This window comes from Nasonia vitripennis (assembly GCF_009193385.2).
Source record: "Nasonia vitripennis strain AsymCx chromosome 1 unlocalized genomic scaffold, Nvit_psr_1.1 chr1_random0007, whole genome shotgun sequence".
Taxonomy (NCBI): Eukaryota; Metazoa; Arthropoda; class Insecta; order Hymenoptera; family Pteromalidae; genus Nasonia; species Nasonia vitripennis.
Window position 1 is genome coordinate 1,224,997 of NW_022279594.1, and position 13,759 is coordinate 1,238,755.

Consider the following 13,759-nt stretch of genomic DNA (forward strand, 5'->3'; position numbering starts at 1 on the left):
AGACCCAATAAGGCGATAAATAAATTAATGCATGAGATAAATGCATTGAATCAGGTCCAACTTAAATAAGAAAGAACAAACAGACTGGTAAAAAAACTGAATTACATCTTCTATAATAAAATCATGTGAAAATAAACAATTGTTGTATGATTTATGGCAGTTGAATGAAAATAATGAACAACTTGAATTACAGTATAAAACTTACGCCAAAATTCTGAACAAAGTAATTATAAATACTTACATAAAATTTGACAGAAACCTAGTACAAAATAATTTAAAAAATAAAAAAAAAATTATGAGAAGTTATAAATACTAAAATTGGTTGCAAGTTTTCTATATTTTTCCTGAATAATACAAATATTTAATGGCGATATACCAAGTCAAAATTTCGTTAATTACGAATACTATTTATATAATATGTAAATCAATTAGCAAAATATGAAAATGAATTATCATTAGAAAGATTGTTCAATAATCTTAATTATTTGATTTGATCTTTCTCATCTCAATTTCATAACTGCGTGAATCAGTACCGAGGCTTTAAAAACCCTGAGCCGATCCACGCAGTGCCTTTTTGCGTAGTGACTTACTCCCTGGCGGTTACGACTGATTCTAAGGTTAAGCGGCGGTGTTTGCTAGTGTTAGTGTTTGGAGCGTGCTAAATCCATCCAACACCTTGGGAGCGTGCTAAATCCATCCCTTGGCATAGCATACACCGGAGAGCCCTTTGAATACAGATCATTTCCACAGAGAGAAGCACAAGATAAGGTCCGTCGAGTGGAATCTCCGGCATTAGCAAGAGCAATTGACCATCCTTTAAATTGCCACGCGAACGCGTGCAGATTGTACTGTCAGCATCTGCCACAAAGGGTGATTAAAACTATCTGAAGTGCGCAGGAATATAATAATCGTAAGTTGTTAAGATAAATCATGGGTACATTACAATTAATAAATAAATAAGACTAAACTTGCTAAATACAACTGTAAACGACAACATCCTAAGCTAAATATAGCAAAACTCCGTCAACTCTGTAAACTGAAGGTCTGTGAAGTGCTCTGGGCCAATAAAAACATAATAAACAAAATAAATAAAATCCTTGTGTACCAAATTGATAATAATAATTAAACATCAATCAGAACAAATAAATTCAAATCAGCTTCGCAGTCACGACGTGCATCTAAGAGCACATTATTTGTGGACGAACCCTCAGTGTCCACACACGAGGCGAGTTGAGCGGATATAACGCGGAGTCCGCAGGAGACAGAAGTGTCCCAAGCAACTTGCCTGCAACGACCGTAAGTACAGCGGACACTCTCACGTCTGCCAAACGCAGTCTCGGACACCGTCCGCACGCAAATATGCGTCCGCGCAGACGAGTAGCGCGGGACATACTCAATTCCACCGTCCGCGTGTAACTCTATTAACATAACAGGCTCCCGAGCCGAAGGCTATTTTTCGTGAATAAATAATTATTTGTAAGACTCGCGCAGCCCGTCCTTCTATCAAGTACGGTCTTTACAATGTGATAAAAGAATAATAACTGAGACTATAATTTCTTGGATAAATAAAATGATTAATTCGATTAAGTTATGTAGCATATGATAAACTTGAACGAGTGTAATGGAAATATATGAGTTGCAAATGAATATTGTCGAAACTGTTAGTTGAGCCTTGCCTGCGACACAGACGTAAGTCTGGTTTTCAACAGGTCTTACAGATTGAACAACTTGTAGTATAATAATTGATAAACGCGAATGTAAAGAAATAATATTGTATAGATGTTTCAGAATAATCTAGTGAGAGATACATAGTACATAGGTACCGATGGCGATGACTGCGATGATCTTGTGCGTGATACTTGTTATAGATTGTTGTGCGTCCTAGGACAACCGACTGGGGTCTGACGTAGCCAGCCAAGCCGGACGGCATATAGCGGTACTTTTACGTCTCGTCGGAGGCGAGTTATGTGTTAATATTGTGTGCTGAGTTTTTCCAAAGTTGGAAAACCCCGGATCAGTCCTCAAAAAAGATACCCGGGTGCATTGAGTTAGTATTAAGTAAATTAAAAGATAAAATAATACAACATTCCTGTGTTGCATTGCATGGGCTTCGTTGTACGAACAGGAATACTAGCCTCCTTCTGGACAGCGTGGAACACGTGGCGTCTATCGACTTCTTGATCGATAGGTGTATAGAGTTTGAAGAGGAAATGCGTACTGACTGCCGCAGTTCGAGGCGCGAGCATGCTAAGCGAGACGCACTCGAGAAGATAAACTCAGTAACGCGTTTGCACATACGCAACGCTGTTACTGGGTTTAATTGCGCGCAGACGCGCCCGAAGAAACGCGAGCGGCGCAAGTCTGTATGTACTAAAGAGAGAGCGCGCGCCCGAAACCAAGAAGTAGACGTGGCCGCACTGCCGAACGCTCGCTGCCGCAGTTCACTGCTCACACCCGTACCTACAAAAGTTAAATTTGAGCTGCCGGGCTCTGATGTGTAGCGCAGGCTCGTGCGACGCTGCCTAGGCTCCCCTGTTATATATCCAGCTTCTGGATATGGACGTTGCATGATAAAAAAAAATTCTCATGATACCATAAACCATATAATGATTGACAACATTAAGATTACTGGTGATGTATTAATAGCCAACAACATAAATAAATTCTTTTATAGCACAGAGTCGCTTAAATCCGCGTTTAAGTTACGCCTATTTGTATGGGACAAGACTACATTAAGGTTCAAAAATAAACTGAAATCATTGTTGATCAGATATTATGACTTTATTGAAATCTCCTAACGATCAGGTCCTGGTGTGACCTTCTCTCACAAGTTGTCGCCGAGACTCGGCTAGTTGACACCCGAAATCTGTCCCCACCAACGTTTCCACGCACGTTCGAACATGTGCTCGCTTTGTTCTACGACGCGACTTTCGCAACAACACTGCCCTATTGTGACGTCACGCACACTTAAAACAAATGCATTTTAAATTCTGATAATCCGTACAACATTTATCGTCGAGTTTTACTAGAAAATTTTCAACTTTATGTTATTCATTTATTATTTCGACCGATACTTTTGCATAAAACTTCCAACAATTATATTATTTATATTTATAAACTACAAACGATTAAAATTCAAATAAAACTTTAATAATATTTTACTTTCTTTCTCTAACTGGACAATAAATTTATCAATACAAACACGATAATCTATTAAACAAATTATGTTAACGTCTCAATATCAAATAACTAATCAAATAAATTTAATTTTAAAAATGACTACTTCAAATGCACATATCATGCTTGATACAAATTTCTACGTGAAAATAAATCGTAAAATCTCAATATATTTCTGCCGAATATCTCAAAAAGAACAATTTATACATTAGACTGAATCATAACAAATCGCGAGCAAATTCTACTCTCACGTAACTACATTATCAAAACTTACTGCCTGAGAAAAAGGATTTCATACGAAAAAACTTCGCGTATTACTATGCCCAACAAATGCACAAGTACTTATCTTTACATCCAGCGTTGAATTTTCCAAAACTGCTAGCCTTATCTGGAATCCGCTGTGAGGTATCCATTTGAACGTCCATTGAAAATAGTCGCATAGAATCAATTCTTCAATACGCCTTCCTCTCGCCTCTGTCCTCTGCATCTTTTCTTTATGTCCACGCGTTGTCGAATTTTCCTCCCAATTAAAATATTTCTTGTTCCACTCAACTGGTTGCATCCATCGCTTGATGATCTTCTTAATTCTCTTGCTATTTTCTCGTCACTCACGCCGTATAACTTTTATTTAAATAAACCATCGCTTGTCCCGTAATCTAAATTCCCAGTTAAAATAGTTCCCGGGTTTCGGCACCAAAAATTGTATGGGACAAGACTACATTAAGGTTCAAAAATAAACTGTGAAATCATTGTTGATCAGATATTATGACTTTATTGAAATCTCCTAACGATCAGGTCCTGGTGTGACCTTCTCTCATAAGTTGTCGCCGAGAACTGACGCTCTACTCATTAAACGCTGCCGAAAACTCGGGCCCGCTAAAACAAAGACGCTTTCCCGAGGACCACCGAACGGACTCGAAGCAGTGCGCGCGCTCCTCTATATCTATATCTATACACACGCAGTCATGTGTTCACGCGAACGCCTCCCGACACTCGACTCTCTGGCCTGGCAGTGACAGATCGGCCCTTTTAGCCTCTCCGCACTGAGTTACCCTCAAAATCCGCGGAGTAAAACTCCTAGAGGGGTTCGTGGCAGTCTAGGAATGATTATAAAATCACTCCTAACCGTATTGGCCTTAAGCCACGAATCGCCTTGTCGATTCGCGCATATGAGAGCCAAATGACGGAAAAACGTTCGCTAAAACTACTAATAGGTAGAATATATTATTAATAAAGAATAAATACGCCGCACTTACTCTTTCCCTAGTGGTCCTCGGTTACGTCCGGAACACCTATCCGTGACCTAAATAGTCCATTATTGCACCGTGTATATCTAACCTAACGGTACAATAATGGCCTGCTTAGATCACGGATAGGCGTGACTTGGCGGTTATTAGCAGCTGTGCTATAAAATTGTATACAATACTTGTGAACTAAGCAGCCTATCAGTGCACGGCATTTTATCACTCTCGCTGCGCTCGAGCACTAATACATGCCGTGCTATACTATTGTGAAATATATAATATACTATCAAAATCGAAAATAATCAAAGTGCTAGTGTCACGGAATGGGTGGGTGCTCCCAGAAAGCACTTGGAGGCGCTGAAAGAAGAAGGCAGAGTTGGAAAACAAGCTCGTGTATTGGTCCCAAAGAGGAGCTCTGTCCAGTTCGGTGGTCGCCGGTGATCTGCCCGCTCTGTCATCGAATCGACTCGTCGACGGAGAGCGGTCGCGCGAGTAGAGATGCACACCTTGCATTTCTGCACGCGCGAGCTCTCAGGTAGCTGCTTGCCTCACTGACGATGCGCCTAAATCGTCGGTGATACCACCGGATGTGCCGACGGAGAGCATCGTGCTCGTCCGTGACACTAGTATTATCAAATTAGCTAGTGGTGTTATAAAAATGCCAGACTTGTATCCTAAGTCAATTTCTCTTAAGCCTACAAAAATGATAGAAATTACTAATATAATCAAAGCAGTGGAATTTTAAAATGGTGGAGTTAATAGGATTAATGCCAAAACAATTAAACTTATACATGATTTCATGGTGGAACCTTTAACACGTATTTATAATATGTGTATCGAACAAGCGGTCTGGCCGTATGCACTTAAGAAAGCTGAAGTTAGCCCGATACACAAATCAGGTGCAAAGAACAACTTTACAAACTGTTGACCGATCTCTTTCATATCAAATTTTGTAAAGATTTTTGAGAAAATTATTCCTGATATAATATACGATTTTGTGGATAAACACAATATGATTTCCAAACAACAATTTACTTTAATAAGAAAGATCGGCACGTAAAATGCGCTTAGTAATTTAATAAATATATTATATATGTATAATAATGTGGATCGGTGTAACCGCCAATATTTTAGACTTTTTTAGACCTAGCGAAGGCTTTTGATACAGTTGACTATCAAATATTGCTTGAAAAATTCTATTACGTAGGAATTAGAGAACAAGCACTGGATTTCCTCTTAAGTTATCTGGTAAACAGATATCAGTTAGTGAAAGTTGATGGAAATGAGAGTAATTTCTTACCAATCAACACAGGGGTTCCACAGGTTACTATCCTGGGCCCACTTTTATTTATCTTGTATATGATCGATGTCTTGAATATGATTCCCCAAGGGGCGATCATGGCTTATGCTGATGATACAGCAATTGTTGCAACTAGTGCTAATTGAGACGATGCCCAAGTTAATACAAACAAATACTTGAGAGTTGTATCTGAGTGGTTTACTTTTAATAAACTATCACTAAATGTTGATAAAACCGCATGTTGACTTTGTAGCGGCTTGCTTCTAAAAATAATGAAGGCGAACACGCCGTGTTGTTGATACAAAAATTAGTTTATTATAATATTTATAAAACGGATCTTATAGCTAGTAGAATCGAAGTTTTAAATGGCGCAGTGTACAAAGTTTCAAATCGCGACTGAGTTTCTTCTAAAGTTTCTAATTCTTATTCTTATTCCTTTTTTATTCTGGTTGTTTGAAAGATGTGCAGGTCCATCAGTACTTGAATCTGCAGTGCTTCCATCTGTTGCAAAGGATATGCGTGCGCAATGTCCGTCCCTTAGGGAGGAGTCTCGACAAGCATCAGCTATGCGACCCGAGGGGTGGAGGGGGCTAATGACCCTTGCACCGAGCTCAGGACCTCTGCAGCGACGGATAATCTTAATACCTGGAGCAGTGTCGGATTAAACGCCTGCAGATTATATAGAACGATTATAACCATCAGGTCCCGATCATAAAAGCATTAAACTATTGCGTCATAGACATGCAATTATGACGAAATATGCGTCGGGTTTTTCCGGCTACTTATAGTCTGGACAGTTTTCACAGAACTTGGGAAACGTATTATAGCTCGCTAGCAATAATGTGCATATTTTAAATACAGGAATTATTTTGAGTTTAAACAGATTTTCAGAAGTAACATTGATAGTATTCCAGCTCGGAATATATTAGAATAGGAGATAAGATAATTTGGACCCCAATTTAAAATGAAACAAGCACATACAAATACCTAGTAAAAAAATATCTTGTATATATTTTCTATGGAATAGCTAAATAAATGTCAGCTGAAACTTTACAAATAAAGTAAATTATATATTACGCATTCTTCCATCGTATAATAAGCTATGGAATTATTGCGTAGGGAGGGGAGGGAGCATATCGCAATAACTTAGATATATTGCAAAAGATTAAAAAAAAACTCTAAAAATAGATAATCCTCTTAACCTTCTTAGTGGAAATGGAAATGCTGCCGCGCTGTGCCGAAACTGTGCCAGACTGTGCCAAACTGTACCACACTGTGCTACATATCGTCGGTCCCTTCGAAGAGACGTACGGTTAAGATTTCCTACGAAGAGTAGTATAGTTCATATTAGCCGCGAAGAGTAGTGCAGTTTAGATTTTGCGGCAAAAAGTAGTGCAGTTCAGATTCTCGCGACAAAGAGTAGTACAGTTCAGATTTTGCAGTGAAGAGTAGTGCAGTTCAGATTGTCGCGGCAAAGAGTAGTGTAATTCAGATTCTCCCAGCGAAGAGTAGTGCAGTTCAGATTCTCGCGGCAAAGAGTAGTGCAATTCAGATTCTCCCGGCGAAGACACCGTACAAACCCTACAGAAAAATAACCCTACACCCTACACAATAATATATTTCGAAATATATGTGTACCAAAGATGATAATAACGACTCTCACGGCTCGACGGAGACATGCACGCAGAACATGAGGCCGTACTCCCCCCTCTACTAGTCCCTCTGTGGCAGCAGCGCCGACGTCGCTTCACTTGTTTGAGAGCTCTCGTGCGACCAACACGCGTTTAGTCAGATATCTCACTTTATTAGTTCCTTGTAAATTGTCATTCTCATCAATTATCTATAGTCATCCCTATTGATAAATCTCAAATGAGATCTCTACTATAAGAAGGTATATTGTTATATTAGGTTTACTTCTCAAATACTCCTATTTAGTTTGTTATAATTAAAAATTATTTTTTAAATATTAAAACCTTATTCAAAAATACATGCATTGAAGCATTTTATGATGATAATTTCAGGTGAGAAAAATCATAGTGTTTCCATAATCAATAAAGTGTCTTTTGATTATTACCAACTGAATTTTATCTATTTATAAAATTTCAAAACCCGTACACATAATCACAGATAAAATTTTGTCCGAAGATCTCACTTGAAAGAAGAATTCTTCAAATAGTAAATTTCGATACAAGTGCGCAAAAGTTGATTCTGCACTCGTGAGATTACCACCCTCGCTTCGCTTGGCCAACAAACCGTTTACTCGTGTAGAATCAACTTTTCGCATGTGTATCGAACGTAATTTTTTTATACAGTGGGCGTAAAATGTGATTAAACGCACGCAATACTGACTTATTTAATAATTTAGATAAGTATTGAATAAATTGATGAATTAATTAATTAATCTTTATGTAAGGATATAAAATATGATTTTATATAATATTACATAATTTTGTATACTTATATTGATCCCTAGTTGAACAAAAATTACATATATGGGTGGTTCTCCGTCAAATCGAAGATCAAAATTGTTTTTCTTCTTCAACCCACGGTAAATATGTTCAAGAAACAGTTTCCAATGCACCTGAATTTTTTTAGATTTTCAAATTACTTTTTACGAAACTGGTAGGGAGCTAAAGATGGCAATTTTAGGGTTTTCAGCACAAATTGATTAATTCATAGCTACTCAGGGAAACATTTTTCTCACCTGTTCAATAAAAATACCCATAAAAGCACACACACACACACATATATAATACTTATCTTATAAGCCATTTAAACCTTAAATTGGTGAAAGTAAGAGTTCGATCCGGACTACGACCACAAAAAATTCATGGAGATACCTTTTTATAGTACAAAAGTTCCTGTATGGGTCCCAGTTTGTGTTAAAATGATTAAAATTCATATTTAAAGTCTGTGGCAAAGCTTATGAATTGCTTGGAGCATTCTTAAAAAAATCACAGAGGTAGCATACATGAAAATAAAGAAAGTCACCGAAGGAGAATATTGTTCCTTAATGTTCATCATTGACTAAAAATTTAAAGCTTCGTGATAAATTATTTAAATATATGTTTGCTTATAGAAATAAATTGCTTTACTTGGATCATCGCCAAAAAAACCATAGAACCTGATTTTATTGTTACAAATATTCCTACCGAAGTCGAGGAATCGTAAATATATTATATGCATAAAATTATAACATAAATCATACACTCGATCATAATTTTTCAAGGTCAGTGGATCATTAAGTTAATTTTTGTAATATATATATATATATATATATATATATATATATATATATATATATATACATATATATATATAAAATCTTGAGATATTTGTTAAAGTTTTCAGAAATAGGTATGTGCATAGGGTTAATAACAAAATTTATGACTTTTAAAAAATAATGTATTTAATTTTATAATGTATTAAATAGTATTTTCTACAATGCTACAGCATATTACATGTTTAAATTAAGTTAAAAATCATAAGTACCTAAAGCCATTTAGTATTTTTTAAAAATGAAATAAGTTGCAGTGCAGTAAAAGACTATAATTCGCACATTCATTACCACTGCTCTACACTTCATATTTTATAATCAGACTAACATATTCGCACGTAGTATACAATAAAAGTAAAAAATTATTATTAAAAACTAGCCATACATTTAATAATTATGTCATCATATAAAATAATACTTTCGTACAGTCTGATTCAACATTCATATTATATGTATCAAAGTTTTAAAGAGCGTTTACAAATCAAAATAAAAATTCTTGTTTTGATTCAATATTACAAAAGATGGTATTGAATTATTAACTTCATGTACGTAAACATTTGTTCGATATTTCGCATTATTTTACTTATGTATTATTATAAATTTGATGTTGATTTCGATGAATACTTAAATGTAAATGCGGAAGAGAATTTTCGGGTAAATTTTGTGTCATTTGCATGTTTGTCGTGGATGGTTTTATTCTAAATTTATCATTACACGCGACAGGACTTCTTCTTTCGTCGCTTGATCCTATTAAACTTGGAGGATCTGATGATTCTTCTTCATCTGGACCTAAATTTCGAAATCTAACAAAACCATCTTCAGCTACTAACATTGTAGAACCCGATGACGAAGGATGCTCATGCACATTTAATGGAAGTGTGTGAGTTTTACTTAAATTTTCAGAATTGCGAAGACTTAGGGTATCGTTTTTGCATTGACCAAAAGAACTCCGCATTTCTTGTGAAAAATGACCAGACGAACTAGCAGATCTTTTAGTCGAATGTCTTTCGAATGTACTAGTAACATTTATACTTTCTGGCAATGTATTTAATGGAAAACTATCGTCATATACTTGTTTTCCTGTTCGTATTGCATAGTTTTGTATAGCTTGATTTGTACTGCATATAGCGGGATACAAAGCATCATCCATATTTTCGGTTGATGTCGAATTACCACAAGGAAAAAGAGCAAATCCAGAATGAACAATATGTTGCTGAATTTGCTTTTCTTGTAGTTGATAATTAGACAAGCTTGCTACCCATGCTAGTAATCCACACATTGATAACTCTAGGAGACGGACAGAAAATTCCCAGCCCCACCACAACCAAGGATACGGTTGAAGATGTCTTTTTATACCAAAAATACCATACAATTGTACAAATCCCATTAATATAAAAAGTAACGCTGTAGCAACAGTTGTAGTTATCGCTGTATTAAGTGTAGTTGTACAATCAGCTGTTACATGATTGTTAACAGATTTTGTGCTTGTAATATGCAGCTGAGTTCGTATAACACGATATACATACATGTAGCTTAATCCTAAAGTTACACAAATTATTATGTATATACATTGACAAATTAGAGGAAGAATTTTTGAATCATCTACATAACCAAGCATATAACCGGACACATGGAGAGAGATACATAAAGTTATATGTATAATAAACGCAAATACAAGAATTATTGGTGATGAAAATTTACTTCGGTATAAAGATGGTGCTGATGAACAACGAGACATATATAGTATAAGAGTTGCAAAGGCAGCTGCAAGCAGAGAGGAAGGTAAAAACATAAGTACGTTCGATAATATTTCAGGAAAAGAATGACCCAAATTATATGCATCATAAAATAAGTGAAAACATCTTAATGTGCATACAATAGTTAATAACAGATGAATAATTAAAAAATATGATTGAGTCAAAAGATTAGTAGCATCGTTATAACGTACTATTTTGTAAACGGAATATAAAGCTACAATAGTGAACATAGAAGCTGCTAAATAAACATGGAGAGACCAAACGATTTTCCAAGTTGTCTCTAACGGATGTTTATTAAAATGAGGTATAATATTTTGATTATTATCCTTTTTATCTGGCTTTTCTGATGGATTCGTCGGAGGTTGCGTCTGAGGATATGGAAATCTCTCACTATGAACAATATCACTATTATGAACTCTATATGGTTCGTCACTTTTTTTAGAACTTCCATAAAAGTTTTTTACAACAATATCTTTTTCCTCAGATTTCCGATTCAGTAAAGGAATAAATGAAGAAATAGTAACAGTTTGAGATATATTATACGTAGACTTTGTACCAAGAACAGTAGGTGAAGAATCATTTGCCGATTTCATAGTTGAATAATTTAAGGGCAATTTTGTTGGGATAGGTTTTAATAAAATTTCTGGAATGTCTTGTTTCCGGCCATTACTTCCAGACAATATTCTTGATATACTAGTAATATGTAATATAGGTACGATATCAACTGTATCATTCAAATCTTTACCTCGATCAGACATCTCAAAAGAATCCTTAATAACAGAATCGACAACACTGTCTTTAAAAAGAATTTGAGTGTCAGGATTTTTTAAAGTGTCTTCAATGAAATCAGGAGGCTTTATTGGTATTCTTTCATGAGCTGGCGTAAGACTTGGAGGTGGCATTGGGCGTCTGGCACTCGAATGAAGTTCCATATTGGTTCCTCTAAGGGTAGGTTTATCAGCAAATGGATTGGCATATTCTGGCGGTAGTGGCGGAGTAAATAAAGCTCTAGAAGGTGGTGCATACGATGGTAACTCACGAAGCAAAGGGGGATGCGTTACTTTTGATACTATCATAGGGTATAATATTGAAGAAGTTGTTAATGAAGTTATCGCTGACGCCGGAGAAGTAGAGTGTGTCGTACTCTGTGAAACTTGAGCTTCATATGCCGGTACACTCCGCTTAGTTGTGGCAGAACTATGTGCAACTTTATTAAAAATTGCTGCAATATTTTTTTCTAACGCTGTATGATCTAAATTAAATACAGGATTATTCGCTTCACTTTCACTTGCACTAAGTGCCAGTTCATTTCTGATTAATATACACAATATATGAAACACTAACATATGCATCATTGAACACATTGATCTTATAAAACAGCTACAGTGTAAGCTGTAAGAGCTATAATGCTAATTCTAAAATATATGCGATTTACATGTTTACTGCGATGTTTTTAAGCATGATTACTGCAAAGTATAAAACGTACAATAGAATACGTTATATACAATTTAGAATTTGTTCATTTAAATAATATTTCTATAAAAGCACATACGACAAATATTAACATAAAACTTATACATAATTGTAATATCAAGTTTTACGTTAAATTATTATACCGCATTACAAAAAATTCACAATCTAAAGAATTTTACCTATCCTATAAAATAAAAAAGCTATTGTTTTAAATTGTAGCTCAAAAACATAGGATTCAGTAATCGTCTTGTTATTCTGGCAATAAATTCATTTCAGGAATTCCGAAAAAACGTTCCTTGAATCAGTCTTTGGCGGTAAATATTCCCGCCTGTATTACACTGTCAGTCCATTGAAAACATCTGTAAACAAATAATATTTAAATTAACTTAACTTTTACAAAACCATCGATTTCTTGATATAAAAAAGGGAAAATAAATCAAGTTTTGACACAAGTAAATGTATATTGCGTCAACACTGACTAAAATATTATTAATTCACGACTAAATAGCTACTTTATACCCTGAAAAGCGAGACTAAAATAGCATTTTATTCCTTTAAATTTACTTTACTGCGCAAAATCCAGAAAATTTTCTTAAAAATATTAAAAAATTTTAAAAGTTGAAAAACTTGCTTCGCTTAAGCAGTAAATTTTTACCCGCGGGAATAATTAACGACTTTATTCCCCTGTTGCATAATGTACTATTATTTAAGCAATACTATTTAAGCAATGCGTGGCATAAATCCGTACTTATGTTAGACCTATCCATAATATAAAAAGAGCTTGTACTAAGGATGTGAGAGACCAACAAAAAAACCTCGAGATTTCTCGTCCCGTCTCAAGAAAAGAAATCCAGTCGTGACTTAGAAATCCTATATCGTCTCGAAAATCTCAAGATTTGTTGAGAAACTCGAAATTTTTTGGGATCCTCGAAATATTTTATATTTTTCAAAAACTTTCAGTATAGCTAAAAAAATTAATAAAAAGTGTAATTTAATTAGTAGGTGAGAAATCGATTAGTAATTTAATCAGTAGGTGCGGTAATTCCCGCATGCAAATCAAAAACAGACAGGAGACACCCGTATGTGTTGTGCATACTATAATTTTAGGTCATTATTGATAAAAATAATTACTTAGATTAGTGCAATTATTATTCACTGTTTGTGAACCAGGTCTTGTCTGATCGTTTGTGAAAAGGTCACACAAGGCTGAGATAAAATTTTAGCTTATGTATTGAGCCACATTTTGAACTGTATTTATATGATGTGTGTCACATGGTGTCGAAAAAAATTTATTGTTATAATATAAGTTTAGATAACGGTAAGCTTTTGATATGTAGGTAAATCTTTTTTCCAAGTACAACGTTCAGCTCACCCGCAACTCTTGAACATGTCCAGGTATTTAAAACAAGAAAAAAAAAATAGAGCTCGGTAGTACGCTACGTGGTTTTTAATGTTTTGGTGAAAATTCCGTTCGTAAGTAATAAATACTTTTCCCAAAACTTTCATAGGTGATGTCCAGGTTTTCAGCGCA

At 35.3% G+C, this 13,759-nt stretch overlaps 1 protein-coding gene across 2 annotated transcripts in view; it reads right to left on the bottom strand.

The window, feature by feature from the left end:
* Positions 1-9,108: 9,108 nt before the first annotated feature.
* The window catches only part of LOC107981562, a 37,705-nt gene continuing 33,054 nt past the window's right edge, over positions 9,109-13,759 (bottom strand). The window contains exon 2 of one of the 2 annotated variants that reach the window (XM_003426144.5): positions 9,109-12,587. In XM_003426144.5, the coding sequence (XP_003426192.1) occupies positions 9,582-12,119 (2,538 nt within the window). In that variant the 5' untranslated portion in view covers positions 12,120-12,587 and the 3' untranslated portion in view covers positions 9,109-9,581. The remainder of the gene's footprint in view (positions 12,588-13,759) is intronic. The other variant, XM_031932663.2, reaches the window with a different exon arrangement.